The following is a 17477-nucleotide window of genomic DNA, read 5'->3' as shown; positions in this document are numbered from 1 at the left end:
GCGCTTGCAATTTAAAAGAAATTTGCGATCTCGTTCCTTATTCTTCTTAACAAAAAAGGTCGTTTTTTTGGCGGCTTTAACATCTTCAGAAACTCATGAAAGTTGGTGCCTGACGCATGTGCAAAGTTTTGTGAGGTTAGGAGCATCGTTTGTCCTTAAACATCAACTTCCTGTGTCACGGCGAAACATCAAACTTAGCGGCATCACCCTGACTATACTATATTACTAAAATTACTTTTGGGTCACTTTTTGGACGACATGCTATAGTATGACTTTTTTTAAAATATTTTGGACAACATATGTATGACTTTTTTTTTTTTTATCACTTTTGGAGTATGACCTTTTTCTGAACTGACATGCATGCCTCAAGTGGGGATCGAACCCAGTTACTTCTCACTGAGGCAACTGCCCTAATCACGTCATCCGAAATATGGAAAAAAAAAAAAAGTCATACTATAACATGAAAATGTATTAATGGGATTTGGGGGGATAACACTTGTGGTAGTTTGGACAGAAATCCAAGAAAAATTAGACATACCCTTTATTTTTTTGTTATTGATTTTTATTTGAGTTTTTGTATTGTTGTTGACCTTTTAGTTTGGTATTACTATGACTGCATTTACAACGCAAACCCAAAACCGTGTGGCTTACCCTTAGGGGGACTCGCCCACCGTGAACTGTGTGGATTCCCGCGTCCTCATGAGGTCGCTTCCAGCTCTGAAGCGGCGTCGTAGACCGCTGGACTAACTTCTGCGCTGAAGAAAGAGTCGCGGTGGAGAAAGTGTTTCACGGAGTTCACTCAGAGCTTTTAGCGACTCACCCGACAGTCTGGTTAACTCAACAGGTAAAAGATTCGACTTCACCAAGGTTGCTATTAATGGTTCAGATTCCACCTTGGCCTGTTGATGGTGATTCAACTTTTAGTGAAGTTGAAACGTTTGGAGAAATTGAAAAAGTTTTGCATGCACTACACATTACAGGAAGATATTTAATATCACTGCAGACCCCCTTGAAAACATGTATATCTACTATCCAAAGAATGTCTGCGGCAATTTTGGTCGCATTTGAATTAATATTTGTGGATAGTGGAGTTATAGGTTGCAGTGAGGCAAACATTTTTTACAATGCAGCCCATTCCTGGGAAGATTGGTGGTGCAGTGGTTAGCACTTACTTCTCAGCCATAAGGTTTGGAGTTTGAGCTCCCCCTTTGTCATGACTCTTAAAAAAAAACTTTAAAAAAAAAAACTTAAAAAAAAAATCATACTTGGACCAGATATAGCATGTCGTTCAAATTATAAAAAAATAAAAAAAAAGTCATACTATAGCAAAAAGTATTTTTGGGTCACTTTCCGGCACACCGATCGACGAAAACGAATTATTTGATAACGTTTAATTCCAAACATGTTAAAAGTCGATCCGACAAAAATCTGTCGGATGAGCTCGTTAAAACACACGAACGCCGCTTCACGCAGCGCTTCCACTCCAAGCCGCCAGAGGGCGAGCGCATTGTTTTTAGTATAAAAGATCGCCATCGACAATCAGCGACAGCAAGTTTGTTGTGAGAGGAAGTAGCTCACAAAGTTCTGTAACGGATCGAGGAAAGGCCACCATGAAAGAGAGATAGGGCGTTTTTATTTATTTTAATCGTGATTTAAAAACAAAAAAATAAAGAGCAGTTGGTGCGGCGTCCGGCGACATCCTCATCCGTTTCAGATGCTGTTTTGAGAGTCGGGCGGCTGACAACGAGCAGTCATGACCGAGAGTTTCGACCGAGCTCCCGGAGCCGGGAGAACCCGCAACCTCACCGCAGAGCCCGGGTTCGCGGGCAGCGCCGGTACCGGCGACACCAACACCACGCTTTTCAACCAAAGGGAGCCGTTGAGACAACCGCGAACCGCCCCGCCTTTCACGGAGAGCAACGCGGGCTCCGCCAGCGACATGGACGGTGGAGGTACGGTCAACGGCTGCGCTGCTTTCAGACTCGGTTTTCAGTAAAATGTCGCTGAAACGAGAAAACCGTGTTCACCTCAATCTGAAGGGTCACTTTTCTTTTTTCTTTTTTCTTTTTTTTTTTTTTCCCCCACTGCGGCGGAAATGTCCTCCGTGACGCGTTTCAACTCGTCGAAACCTGCAGTTGTCGTCGGCTCGTTAGCTGCTAAAATAGCATGTCGGCGCTCGTTTTAACGTGAAACAACGCAGCATCTAAATTCAGCCCCCTCCACCCACCACCACCCTCCTCCACCAACCCCCACCTCAGAGGTCAGGGTCGTCGGCCGGTCGTGTGGCCGACGACGAGGCTGTTTTGCTGAGCTAAAAACGTTGTCTTTGTGGACCTGGCGTCCACTACGGCTAGCTATTGTTGAGGTAGCAACGGCAAACAAAGGGGAACAATCCGTCTCTGTGTCACATCTGGGCCGATGAAGTGTCCCTCGTAGTTAAAGAGGACGGGGGGACAGTGGGACAGAGTTCATGTTGTAAATGTGTCATTTTTTTTTGGGGTGGGGGGGAGGGGTGAAAGTGTGCACCGTGTTTGCACAATTAGCTGAAAACCCTTGTTGTTATTTATTTCACAATTACCGTGTCACGCTGGAGACCACGTGACTTTATGATCAGGTCTGAAAAGGAAAACCTGCTTTAACCCGCATACGTATCAAAAAAGTCACACAAACGCACATCAGCGATAACCCAAATGGTTTTGCATCTGGAAAACACGTCACTGTAAATCTGTATTATGATCTGGTGATCATTTCTGACAGACAACCAATCACCTGAATTGCTCCACCACTTTTATTCCTGGGGATGTTATATATTGTAATTCTGGTTGTCTTGTGTAGATCTGTTTAATCTAACTTGTTCTTGACTTGTGCTGCTGTCCGTCTTGGCCAGGACTCCCTTGAAAGAGAGAGTTTTTTTTTTTTTTTTTTTTTTTAAATCTCAGTGGGACCAAATAAAGGTTAAATGAATAACTGAATACCACCACATGGAGAGTGAGGTTCTGGACCTGCCATCAGGTCAAGTCTAAAGTGGTCCTTTATCAGCCAATCAATGCCCCCTTTAACATTTGGGGGGGCAATTTTTCTTGTCTGTGCTACAGATCTATATTGTTGTCAAAAGCTGTTGAAAGTCCACAAGTGGGCTACAGCATAGCACCAGGTAACAGGTTCCTTCATTAGTATGAACTTGGGCACTGCAGTTTATTTTGAGTCATCCTGCTCCCATAAATACTTGCACTCTGACTGAAAATAGTCCCTGACCCCAACAGCCTGTCTGCCTTAAATTACTGAACGCAGCAGCTCTGGAAATTTACTGAGGCTGTTCTGAAAAATAAATTGATATTTGTCATCCAGTTTTTGAAATGTATGTTTTGGGAAGGAATGAATGGTTGACAGAAAAACAAATATAGACCCTAAGCAAGCCTTATGTTTGGAAAAAAAAAAAAGTACAATTTCCTCATTTGGTGTCACATGTTGCAAAGCCTGAGAACGTCTTTCTTCCTTCAGATTTTAGAAGACAAAGCAAACCCCAACAAAGTGCAAATGCCAATAATACGTCTGCCTCCCAAGGGTGTAATGATGTGGATTCTTTGATCAAGTCATCGAAGCTTTCAGCTAGTGCGCCAGAGTTTGTCCCCTCTGCAATTAACCCATATGAAGTAAGACAAATTTTTCTATCATGACTGAATTTATTCTGGATTTTTCTGTTTAGGTTTTCACGTTTGTTTGTTTTTATTGGGGTTTTTTTTTTGTGCAGGATCCCACTTATGATGACGGTGAAAGCTATTACAGCGACGCAACGCTGGCTGATATGGTCACAGACTTCCTTCAGCACCTGAGCTCCTCACCCGGGTCCTTTGAGTTGGACATCGAAGACATAACTGGAATGCTCAATTCCTGCGTTAACACTGAAGAGTTGTTGCAGGAGCTGGTGGAACTCATCTACACGCAGGTTTGGAGATTCACATTCAGCCCTCATTTTCCCTAAACACAATTTATAAATGTACGCTTTTGACAAAACACACAGTTTTACATGGCTTTCTTTTAATTGCAGTCCACTGCCATTCCAAACTTTGCCTACACTGGAGCCAGGCTTTGTAACTACCTGTCCCATCAGCTCACTATCAGCCCTATGAGTGGCAACTTTCGACAGCTGCTCCTGAAAAGGTAATTTTATTTCCATTTTCACTGAATTTCTACCTGTATCGCATTCAAACAAGATGTTATGACAAATACCCATTCAAATAAAATAAAATAATCTTTTTTCTTTTTTTTTTTAATCAAATATACTCTTAAAGAGGATGGGGTTGAAGCAGCAGAATTTTGTTTTTGCTACAGAAGCAGCATTAGGGGTAGAAATAAGTGTGCAATCTGACTAAATAGGAGTACAAGGGATAATAAACAGGAGTTAAGATGTACAGCAGCTTAAAATGTCATCGTTCAGATGGCCATTTAAGAAGTAAGAGTGTTGTCTGCTGTAGATGTCGAACAGAGTATGAACAAAGGGATGTCGCTGTTCGAGGAGACTCAGAGACTCAGAAGAAATTCCACTCCTTCGTGCTGTTTCTGGGAGAACTCTACCTGCATCTGGAGGTAAGAAGACACACTCACTGCTTGCTGTGTGTCAGCTTTTTGTTTAAATGGCAATGTCATTGCAAAAGTTGCCTTTTTATTGTGCCAATGTTACACTGCTTTACTGGCATTCAAATAAAAAGTGCAAATAATGCACCACATACTTTGTAGAGCTAAACAGGAGCAATCAACGTTGCAGGTTTGTTTGTAATCCACCAACTTCCAACGTCATCATGCTTTTTTTTTTAAATTTTTATTGTCAGTCACCTATTTTCTTTTTTTTTTAACCTGTGTGTCTTTCTTTTGTTCAGATAAAAAGTGGAAAAGGTCCTCCGAAGCGAGCTGACATCCTCCTCAATGGTCTGAAAGACCTGATGAACAGTCTGTTCTCTAATCCTATAGATGCAAATCTCATCTGTGCTGTCAAACTGCTAAAGGTGTCAAATGTGTTTACAGATTTGTTTTAAAAGCTTTCCAGGTATTTCTGTCATTTAGAATAGAAATGAAAACCGTGTGAATTTACAGTTGACAGGGTCGGTCTTGGATGACGCGTGGAAAGAGATTGGAAAACCGCACATGGAAGAACTGATCCAAAGAATAGAAACTATTCTACTGGATGCTACCTGCAGCAGGTGTGTGAATTTATGGACTAGTTGAGGCTCATCTTTCGACTTGACGTTAGATTTACAAAATACAGATATCTGCAAACACAAGTGCACTTAATGTTCATGTGCACCAGTTAGCAGCGTTGAAGACATCATCCACCATCAAAAAGCTTTGGGAGAACAGATTACATTTAACCGAGAGAAAAAAAAATCAAGAATATACTTTTTTGTAAGAGCTTTCAGTTTCAGACTTTTCTCAACATGAAACTCATGGCAACCAAACTGCATGGATTTTTGTTGGATGTTTTCCTGTTGTGTACAAGCGGATTGCAGTACAATGATGTGCACGCAGCAGGAGGAAGTAATAACTTCCAGTCGAAGATGTGCACGTACCAGTGGTCACAGAAACGGGTGGAACTCGGGTACTGATGTTGGTCATGTGCTGTAGTTTGGAACACTTACTGATGAAGGCTATAACTTCCTCCTGCTCCATGGACATCAGCGTACAGCCCTCCATTCGTACGCAACAAGAACAGCCTGACAACTTTTCAATTGTACAGTCATTTAAAACTTGGCCATAAATTAAAGGTAAAACTTTCTGATGTGATATTTTTCTCCTCAGGGATGTGAGGCAGATGCTTTTGAAACTAGTAGAGCTGAGATCCAGTGACTGGGGCAGAGTCCGTGCTGCCGCAGCAGCCAACAACGCCACACCGGATAACGACCCCAACTACTTCATGGTCAGTGTCGACTGTCACACTCCCCAACTTCCTTTTTAAAAAAGAAATTCTCCATCATTAATTGTTTTTCTTTTTGTGATGCTTTTGTTTTCCCTTTCAGAATGAACCAACGTTCTACACAGAAGATGGTATTCCTTTTACAGCTGCCGACCCAGGTCAGTCTATATATATTCATATCAAGAGAAATAAAAGACCAAAATAATCTCAAGTTGATTCTGCAGAGCTTTTGCACAGAAATATAAAGCTAGAAGACAAACATAATCGTATGGCTAAATATTGAAAATAAAGTAACTATTTAAAAAAAAAAATAGTATTGTAACTAAAAGAACGAGTAAGCTTTATAATGGGAAAATAAGCCACATGCCCTTATGTTACACTGTTTTCTCTCTCGAAATTAAGTCTCTCCTACATTTTTATTTATAATCTTTGTGAATTGTGTGTTGGATGTAGAGACAGGTGATTTAAAACTAGGCATATCTATATCAGTTGTGTTCGGTTTTAATTTGGAGCTGTGATATTCTTTTAATAGCGGGCTAAAATTGACCGGTGTTGATAGAAATAGGCTTCTCATTTGTAGGTTTTGTTATTGCTGACTGGAAAGTTCTGTGATTTTAAAAATAAAACCAACTTTAATATTCCTGTATGATTATCTAGATCATGTTTTCACTCCTAGTTACACGGCTGTTTCTTGTAAACAGTACAAAATATGGTGATAAAGAAAGTTCACAATTTCTGCATTATTACTGGAGCTACAGAAAGATTGTTGTAAGGGGAGCTGTGGCCACGACGGTCGAGTTGGTTGCACACTAATCGGAAGGTTGGTGGCTTGGTCCCAGCTCCTCCTGTCCACATGCCTAAGTGTCCTTGACCAAGACACTCAACCCTAAGTTGCTCCCGATGGTGTACCATCGGTGTGTGAATGTGCTCCTGATGGCAGCACCTTGCACGGTGATCTGTCTCTAGTGTGTGAATGGGAAAACCATGTTAAAGTGCTTTGAGACCAAAAGGTGATAAAGCGCTATAAAAGTACAGACCATTTACCATAAATACAAATTTTGACTTGATTCGTCCCTGCTCTTCTCAGCCAAGTTATTCTTTGTCATTTCCATACAAAAAGAATCAATTCCCTCTCTTCTTGAAATGGAAATCTCTTCATGCTGCAGTCTCTCTTGTGCCTGAATGTCAGTCTCTCTGTTTACACAGAATATGCTGAAAAATACCAAGAGATCATGGACAGGCAGGACTACTTCAGTGATGTTTATGGAGAAAATGGAAATGAAGAGTAAGTACACACTACAAGACATGGATGTTCGGTACATATGAACTGGTCATATTTTGTGACGGTTGGCAGGCAGCTGCAGTGGTACTTGTGAATGTCACCTAGCTTTAGCTAATTCAGTATCTTACATCCTCTGGACATCCAGTGGCCCCTCATGATGTGCAGCATGACTTAAACATCACTTATATTTAATCACATCTTGTCCTGCTTAAAAGCATTTTATTGGTTTTGTTGGCATACTAGAGAATCTGCCAAAGATGCACGGTGGGAAATGTGAATGTAAAACTAAGCATTTATTTAATAATGTCATTGACACAAAAGCTTCGCATTTCTGTAACGGTAATACAGTTAGGGGTGGGCGATGTGGTCCTAAATATTATCAAGATATTTCAGCGTATTTCTGCATTAATAATACTCTTGATGATTCAACAAAATACTTAATTACTTAGCCATGCTTGTTGTTGCCGTGCAGAAGTTGCGCACATAACATAATGCATACTCTTGTGTGCTGTCATTACATCAAGAAGAATAGTGCCGTTAACACAATATTAAGTGTACTATATATTTATGGTAGACTTCCTGTTGTGATAATGAAGTTTTGTGGTTTTAAAAATAAAACCGCCTTAAATGTACATTAAGTATCTTTAACATGTTATTTCTCCCAGTTAAATATATTTTTAGTATATTATCACTGATATTATCGTGAAAATGACGATATGGCACAGTCCTAAATACATTTATTCATATTGTGCACATACTATTCACACAGTCGCAGCAATGACTTGGGGATCATTTCAGTATTCATGTTATATTGTAGTTGCGATTTACTACAAACGCTGATGTACATTAACTATCTGCTTGTTCATCATCAATTGTGGTTTATTCAAACCACAACCTGCAGACGTTCAGCAGCGCCTCTGTGTTGGCAAATCCTCGCTCATGTGATTGAACGGCAACGTCGCCAGATACGTCATATGACCAGCGTTGACCTGTGGGCCTCCGAGCTCGGCAAATGTGTTTGACTGGCCCACAATGCAACAGGGTTGACCAGGGCCTCAGATTCAGTTTAGTCAGCAGTTGGGTTTGCAGCAGGGCTCAACTCGCTCCCGTCCTCTCTCTGAGCTGTGCGTGTCTTTGAGCTTGTGTTTTTGTGTCCGTCTAAATGGCAATTACTCACGGATAATAACAACATAAATTAATTAACTCAATGGATAATATAATAAGCGTTAAAAATACAACACATTGTTACAGATTAAACCGGTGGTGTCTAGCCTGTTCGTTTTCTGACATCTTACAAAGGTTTATCGTCCGTCCTTGCATATAAATCTGTATATACAGTAGTTCAAACTAGCTCCATCTGCAGCAGCTACAACAGTAGCATGCAGCTAACACACTGATGTGTCTATAAATAATCCAATGATATCATATTTAATAATATATCAGTCAGAGGGACCAAACCAGTATTTTTACTTTGATACTGTCACTACATTGTTGCTGCTTATACTTCTGTACTTTTACTTAACTAGGATTTTCATACAATACTATTACTTGTAATGGAGTATTTTTTTTTTTCTTTTCAGTATGGTTGCTTTTACTTTAGTAAAGGATTTGAATACTTCATCTACCTCTGCTTCCACATATTGTAGATTACACAAACTATTAAAAGCCCACACATCTGACAGATCTAAGATGTAACCCTAAATCCCTCTAGCCTCTAAATCCCTCACTGTGTTGTGTTCACAGGTCTGACTTTGAGGATGAGATGGAGCCCGAGATGGAAGAAGCTTTTGAGCATTTTTGTTTAGAGTCAGAGAGGAAACGACAGCAAATGCCGCGAGAGTGAAAGTCTGTGATGCGTATTCTGTAATTCTCCCACTCAACCTGCTGGAATGTTGAAAAGCAAAGGAAACTCGCACCGAATTGGCTCCAACTTTTCTTTTACTGCAAACAAGCATTTATAAGCTGCTCATAGTTGCACTTCTGACTTTTTTTTTTTTTTTCAGTCAGTGATGATTAGAAAATGGGGACAATCAATGGGATAACTGTTCAAAGTGTTAAAGTACTGAGACTTTTTTTGAAATGGAAGTATTCTCTTTGTTGTTTTTGAGGTTCTTCCAAAATTTCTTTACTTTACGCCTAAACTTAATGCCAAGAGGGAAATAGTATGCTGTGGATTTTATTTCTTTAGTTATTTTCTGTAAGGCAGTAAATTTTCATCACGCGTGCATCATTTGTCAAATACTAATTCATACCCCACACATAAGGTGCAGGCCAAAAAAAAAAAATCCATTCTCAGAGAGGCTTTGTCTTTTAAGTAAAATGCACTGTGGATGGTTGAGGTGGTGGTTTCACTACATGCCCACATACAGTGCATACATAGCCTTTATATCTACTGTTGTGACATTGTGTGTCCACGTTGCTAATATTCTACACTATATTTACAGCTATTATCCTGTTAATCTGGCTGCAGGTCAGGAACTCTGTGAAAAGCTGTGAAGTAGAAAATGTGTTACAACACGTGAAATTAGGCAGAACTTTTTTAAAATTCCTTTGGGAGGGTTAAAGCTAACATTTTAAGAAATTTCGAAATGTAAGTAAATGACTCAAAATTCAGCAAATTCAATGCATCTAAATCCAGTTTTATTTCCTGAATGTATTTTCAAATATGTACACATCCTGGAGGTCAGGGCGACATAACTCGTCTGCTACAAGGATTCATTGTTATCTCAAGACGGAAAGACTGTTTTACCAGCAATCCATGGATCCCATAAAAAGGAATGTTGTTTTATAGTTTGTAAATACTATTTATAGTTTTATTTGCCTGCAATAAATTCTTTATAATGTGATATTATATTTGCTTGATTTGTTTGATGCTTTTTGATTTATAGGAGGACACATTGAGCTACATCAGTGGTCTTGGATTATGTGTGTTTAGTATTAATCGGTTATTCTTCACATAAAATAAGCTTATTCAGCTGGTTTGGTGGAGCTCAGCTGTGTGAATAAATGTTTCATTTGATCAAAGTGGCTCTCAGAGGGGGAAAAAAAAGGTTGGAGACCCCAAAGCAAAAGTTTTTAAGAGACTATCGCAAGACACCAACCAATGATGCACCAAAACAACTTAAAACAATGCATAATACTTAAGCTTATAGTATTTATTTTAATGAATCTGCCAGAGAGCCATTGATTAATGGAAGGTTTTCTTGGTGGGCATTTGACTGCATTACAAATCATTATACCTCTTAATGTATCTAAACTGAGGTGAACAAGATATTTAAAACATGTTCAAATATAGTGATTTTGTGCAGTACAACATTCTCACTCTTGAAAATGAACTTCAGTCAACACTTTATTTAGTGTTGTCACGACCAGGAAGGACAAAATGTGAAGACCACACGAGTATTAAAAGTAGAATAAATTTCAGTATGTTGTCAGTTCATCAGTAATGTGTGTGTGGATCTATGAACAGGTGTAAGAAAAATAAATATATTTATATACATACAGTGGTGTGAAAAAGTGTTTGCCCCCTTCCTGATTTCCAATTTTTTTTGCATGTTTGTCGCACTTAAATGTTTCAGATCATCAAACAAATTTAAATATGAGTCAAAGATAACACAAGTAAACACAAAATGCAGTTTTTAAATGAAGGTTTTTATTATTAAGGGAGAAAAAAAAATCCAAACCCGCATGGCCCTGTGTGAAAAAGTGTTTGCCCCCTAAACCTAATAACTGGTTGGGCCACCCTCAGCAGCAACAACTGCAATCAAGCGTTTGCGATAACTTGCAACGAGTCTTTTACAGCTGTGGAGGAATTTTGGCCCATTTTGACTCATCTTTGCAGAGTTGTTGTAATTCAGCCACATTGGAGGGTTTTCCAACACAAACCTCCTTTTTAAGGTCATGCCACAGCGTCTCAATAGGATTCAGGTCAGGACTTTGACCAGGCCACTCCAAAGTCTTCATTTTGTTTTTCTTCAGCCATTCAGAGGTGGACTTGCTGGTGTGTTTTGGATCATTGTCCTGCTGCAGAACCCAAGTTGGCTTCAGCTTGAGGTCACGAACAGATGGCCGGACATTCTCCTTCAGGATTTTTTGGTAGACGGTAGAATTCATGGTCCCAGTTATCACAGCAAGTCTTCCAGGTCCTGAAGCAGCAAAACAGCCCCAGACCATCACACTACCACCACCACCATATTTTACTGTTGGTATTATGTTCTTTTTCTGAAATGCGGTGTTACTTTTACGCCAGATGTAACGGGACACACACCTTCCAAAAAGTTCAACTTTTGTCTCGTCAGTCCACAGAGTATTTTCCCAAAAGTCTTGGTGATCATCGAGATGTTTTCTGGCAAAAATGAGACGAGCCTTAATGTTCTTTTTGCTCAGCGGTGGTTTTCATCTTGGAACTCTGCCATGCAGCCATTTTTGCCCAGTCTCTTTCTTATGGTGGAGTCATGAACACTGACCTTAACGGAGGCAAGTGAGGCCTGCAGTTCTTTGGATGTTGTTGTGGGGTCTTTTGTGACCTCTCGGATGAGTCGTCGCTGCGCTCTTGGGGTAATTTTGGTCGGCCGGCCACTTCTGGGAAGGTTCACCGCTGTTCCGTGTTTTCTCCATTTGTGGATAATGGCTCTCACTGTGGTTCGCTGGAGTCCCAAAGCTTTAGAAATGGCTTTATAACCTTTTCCAGACTGATAGATCTCAATTACTTTCTTTCTCATTTGTTCCTGAATATCTTTGGATCTCGGCATGATGTCTATCTTTTGAGGATCTTTTGGTCTACTTCACTTTGTCAGGCAGGTCCTATTGAAGTGATTTCTTGATTGAGAACAGGTGTGGCAGTAATCAGGCCTGGGTGTGGCTAGAGAAATTGAACTCAGGTGTGATAAACCACAGTTAAGTTATGTTTTAACAGGAGGGGGCAAACACTTTTTCACACAGGGCCATGTGGGTTTGGATTTTTTTTCTCCCTTAATAATAAAAACCTTCATTTAAAAACTGCATTTTGTGTTTACTTGTGTTGTTTTTGACTAATATTTAAATTTGTTTGATGATCTGAAACATTTAAGTGTGACAAACATGCAAAAAAACAAGAAATCAGGAAGGGGGCAAACACTTTTTCACACCACTGTATAGTCCCTCATTATCTATGCTTCTCTTAGTCACACTACTTCCTCTCTATTTTAATTAAATGAGAATGATTCTAACTCTGAATTGCATGTTCTTATCATACAGTATGTCAGTGAGTTGAACTAAGCTGCAGAAGAAAAGGTGGCAGAGAAAAAGTACATTTTGCTTTGGACAGATGAAAGCAGATAATGAATGCATATCAGTCTGTATTTTATTACCAGAGCGGAAGATTTTCTGAGCAAACTGTGCCATCAAGTGGTAACTTTGTGACTATGCAGCACTGTCCAGACAAATTAGTGCACAACTTTTGTTCATTGCATTACATTTCATTAGATTGCATCCAAACCTTGCAACACCTGGACAGCACTGTACCAAAGTTCAGAAATGTCTATAGTGTCCGTAAAATATCAAGAATTAAAATCATGGCACTCTGTCAGTCAAACAGAATTTTACAGTTCAGTGGAAGAACTGTGCAGCGAAACTCTTAAGATGTTGGTCCACAGTGAAATAGTGCATATGAACCGTTTGTGCATACTAATAGCTATTAATAACAATTCACAATGTGAATGACTGTGTATAACTAATAAAGAAAAATATGTGTATATTTATACATGTATATATGTGTGTACATATGTATTTGTATATGTACATATATGTAAATCGAGCAATCAAAGTATACATAGAAATGTACTTAGTCAAAGTTAATTGTCCACCGTATTTTAGGTTTATTTCTCTTTAACTGTACTGAAGTTTACAGCTATCCAACTGTATGAGCATTAAATTAATGATCATGTTTTAAAAATTTTGGAAAGTGTAAGTTTTAAAGTAGTTAAGGTTTGCTTAAAGTTAAGTCACTTCACCCAATAAAGTGTTTACAAAGTTTGTTAAAAAAAAAAAAAAAACTATGAATATATAATAACAACTGTGTCATCATTTCAGTGAATAGGGAAGGTCATAATTAGATGAACAGATAATGTGTTAGTCATGCCACCATCTGGTGACAAATGTGAATAATGATCTGAAAAACTTTCAATGTTAACAAACTGCATCGATGACACAAGTCAGGACTTTTAAAGTAACTCTTCACAATTGTTTTTTACTTCACTTTTTTACAAAGTTTGTTAAAAAAAAAAAAAAAAAAAACAATGAATATATAATAACAACTGTGTCATCATTTCAGTGAATAGGGAAGGTCATAATTAGATGAACAGATAATGTGTTAGTCATGCCACCATCTGGTGACAAATGTGGATAATGATCTGAAAAACTTTCAATGTTAACAAACTGCATCGATGACACAAGTCAGGACTTTTAAAGTAACTCTTCACAATTGTTTTTTACTTTACTTAAAGACAAAAAAAAAATTTACTTTTTCATTGTAATAATAATAAAAATCAGTTGTTATAGATTAGTGTGAAAGAGGAGTTACAGGCAGCAAGTAAAGCAGCATCAATCTTTAGGCAATCTGTTTTTACTGAGACTTTGAACAGATTAAAAGTCAGGTTTTCATGTTTTCTGCTTTGGTTAGTTCAAACATCCAAAATATCAACTTCCCAGCTTTAAATTTGATCCTCTCACCACAACATTTCCATATGAACCATCAAACCATTTATTTTGTTCAATAAAAAGACTTCTGCCTCTTCATTGGTTCGTGGAGACACCTTTTCCATGTCAACTCTGTGCTTTGCGTGTTCAGAATGGTATCATAACTTCTCAGTGGTTGCCCTCGTTGAGAGGAAAATGATAAACAGTCGTATAATAACATTCTTTTAACCTCAACGACACACCGCAGATATTTCTTTTGTTCCAGTGAAACAACTCCTTTGTGCTTTGTAACTCTCAGCACCAGGCAAATGCTGAACTTCTTAGACATTTGAGTTTCATTTAAGATCATCATAATTTACTTTGTAATGTAGTGTATACTGTACCTCTTTCATGTGTGTCACTGGTACAGTATTCTGAGGCTTCCTGGTGACCCAGTGATGCTAAGAAAAACCCACAACGATCATCAATTTGAGCCTTGAAATAATCACAACTTGACCGGCAGCAAACTCTGATGTAGTTGTCCCATATTTTCATCTAAATGGAAGATATGTTTTTAGCAGACCGATTTACTGTACTTCACAATGAAATGGCTTGCAGTGAAGAAAATTGTTTGCATCTGCCAATTATTGCTCTTTTGGGAACAAAAATGGAAACACATTCCCACAGAAAGTGTGTATCCAATTTATTGCCAACAAGCAGTGGTGGCACTTATCAAGACCAAGGAATGATTATTGCTGTAAATTTTGATCTTTTCTTGTTTGGAAGAAAAGAAAAATACTTTATGTGCATGCATTTTAAGTGTGTGTGTGTGTGTGTGTGTGTGTGTGTATGTGCGTGCGTGCGTGCGTGCGTGTGTGTGTGTGTGTGTCTATAAGACTTTTAAGGAAGCACCTGCAAGCGATGAGAAAGACATTTTCACCATTAATGTGGTTAAGCATTACCAGAAATGCGGACGTGCAAAATTTGCAAAAAAGAAAAGAAAATGGTTGGTCATGTGACAGGACAGTAACTTCACACAAAGTCACATAACTACCACGTCTGTGCAGTCATTGACTCGTGAGCCCCTGTGAGCCTGCTGGATGTGACTGTCTGGCTCACAATGCGACCGAGGGCCTGACATTCCCACTGGTCAGCAGATGGGTGTGAAAGTGGGATTAGCTCTGTGCTACAATCCACTCACCCAGAACTCTGGGAGTGTGATCCTGTGTCTGTTTTCATGTCTATGTTATGGTGAATGAGGTGGTTTAAATAGTAACATAGTCACTAAACAGCATGTTTCTCCCTACAACTATTTTTTATAATGTCTGCAATCTGTACAGTTGGTGAGATGGAACATAAACCTTTTTTTTTTAGCAAGACAATGACACTAGTTTGTTGCTTGAATGATTCTAATTTAGAAAAATGTGGATTTATTGATTTTGTTTATTTTGGGGTTACGTTTGTGCCAAAAATATGTCGACATGCTCACTGTCTATGTCAACTGAACATTTGAGTGACAAAACATTTTTCAATGTCTATTCACCTTTGAACTGTACTTCTATCGTTGTGCCTTTTGTTGTTGTGTGAGTAATCCTGATGTTTCGTTTATGTTGTTATGAATATCATCCTGATGTGTCCTTTGATTGTGTTGTTGTGAGTGTGAATCAACAGATCAGAAAGACACGCACAACACAATTAAAGTACACCTCAAAACGACACACACACAAGAACAAGGGGCGCATGTCGATATATGTTTTGTCACAAACAGAACCCCATACTGTATGATATTTTATAAAATTTCTGTGTTTGTATTGGGCATTAAGTTTCAGGATGTGGACAGTAATGTAAATATCTGTAAAATATGCTGTATACCAGCAACAAATAGACCCTCTCTGAGGCTTTTCATGTTTAGCTTGTTCGTCTGTGTCACTGAGGTGGTGGCTCAACTTTGACCACTTTTGAGGCTGCAGTTTGTGGTGCAAAGGAAATAAGCTCATCAAAAAAAACACATATAGTGCAGCACTGCAAACTTCATTACCGACTAACCTCGCTATGAACACTTAGAATTGGGACTATTTTTTCTGGTGGAAAGAAGTGAAATAGGCACAATGATTGTGAAAGTATAATTGGTCTAAGTATAATTCCACCATAAGGAATAAATGAAAAAAATAATAATAAAATAGTCAATAAAAATGGCAAATCACTTCTATAATACTAAATCTTATATCTCAAAACCTGAAGAAAATACGGTACAGCCAAACCTAACTGTATGGAGAGATGCTGGAAGAGTCAAATTAGGAAAATACATTTATACACTTAGGGTGAAAAGACAGTTTAATATGAATGGTAACAGACAAAAGCTCAGCCTGGGATTACAAATGGTCTCCAAACATCCTCACTAATTTGGGATGATTCATGATCTTTCTCAGTGGGAATTTTTAATGACTCTGCCGCATTAGAACATGAATGAACTTAAAATGATTTAAAATAAGCTGTCTGAAACTGTCGGCACTGTCGTTAGTGAAATAACGGAACCCAGTATTCTGCTGAAGGAGAGGGATTTAACAGATGTACTTTGTTTTGTATTTATAACATTAGCTTTTTACTTTTGTATAAAGAACACAACATTTAGAGACAAAGCTCAGTCGTTTCCAGGAACTGCTTCTCATCACTACCACACAAATGCTTGAACATGCTCATTTTGAAGGGGCTCCGGCTCGCCACATGACTTACACACGAGTCACAGCTGCACAAACAGGGTAGGTGGTGTAAAGGTTTGGCTGCTGAATAATGCTGTTTCATCCAGGCCTCCTCAGAAGCACTGAATCAACTGATTTGAAATAAAGAAGGTTTTCGGGCCTGTGACCACCTCTTCAACAGACTAGAGTAGATCTGGACACTCTTTACTGTTTCAATGTATTTCAAGGTGCCTGAACAAAGCAGCCAATAGGAAAACGTGTCAAGTCATAATTGCTATAGAATTTTGTAATATCGTAATATTCTTATATTTCTCTCACAAAACCCTGCAGCGCTTGTTTTAAGAGATGTTTGCAGGCTTAAAAGGACAGCCTTTAATAAATTGTTGCGGTTGATAATGCGAAAGCCTGAATTCTGGCAGCTTACAGGGTCCGCCTAAGAGTTGATGTGGCTGACTTGGAAGGGTGGAGATGGAAACTGATGTTCAACTCATATTTGTTATGAGGCAGTGAGTTCACTGAGCCTGGACGGCAGCACAGCAGCACCAAGATAATGTTACGCTGGACCAGAGGGAGGGTTAGGTAGCACTGTTACCTCACAGTGTGGAAAACAGTTTCATGTAATAAAGAAGTCATAAATTTCTCTACTCTTGGACATCAAGATATGAGCTCAATCAAATATCTTGAAATCAAACCCTGGCTGTTTCCAATGGACTCTGGCTCTGTTTAAGTAAAGCGAAGGTAGTCTGTTTGTCTGTTAGGACAACAGCAGCCTTTCAAAACCACTTCACACACTCAAATAACTAACTGGCTTAATTAGAACCACCAGTGTCGTCAAGTAAAATCAGTGCAAGCAGTGAAAGCCTTTCAATAGGTGTTCTGTGGATTTATGTAGTTCGGTTAGGGAGCTCAAAGATATGCAGAAGTGGTTGTTGGA

General features: G+C 39.0%; 1 protein-coding gene across 1 annotated transcript; it reads left to right on the top strand.

Moving 5' to 3' along the window:
• Positions 1-1536: 1536 nt before the first annotated feature.
• On the top strand, positions 1537-10036 carry paip1 (poly(A) binding protein interacting protein 1). The gene is made up of 11 exons (XM_069138411.1): positions 1537-1952; positions 3502-3653; positions 3752-3946; positions 4049-4161; positions 4476-4587; positions 4878-5003; positions 5092-5198; positions 5794-5911; positions 6012-6066; positions 7115-7193; positions 8934-10036. Exons 1-11 carry the CDS (start codon positions 1754-1756, stop codon positions 9031-9033), a joined length of 1356 nt encoding a protein of 451 aa, XP_068994512.1. The 5' UTR covers positions 1537-1753; the 3' UTR covers positions 9034-10036.
• Positions 10037-17477: the final 7441 nt, after the last annotated feature.

The sequence above is a fragment of the Embiotoca jacksoni genome, unplaced genomic scaffold (assembly GCF_022577435.1).
Source record: "Embiotoca jacksoni isolate LCO1_2020_lvr unplaced genomic scaffold, fEmbJac1.0.p SCAF_8, whole genome shotgun sequence".
Classification (NCBI taxonomy): domain Eukaryota; kingdom Metazoa; phylum Chordata; class Actinopteri; family Embiotocidae; genus Embiotoca; species Embiotoca jacksoni.
The sequence above is the reverse complement of the archived record's forward strand: the minus strand, read 5'-3'. Positions and strand labels throughout refer to the sequence as shown.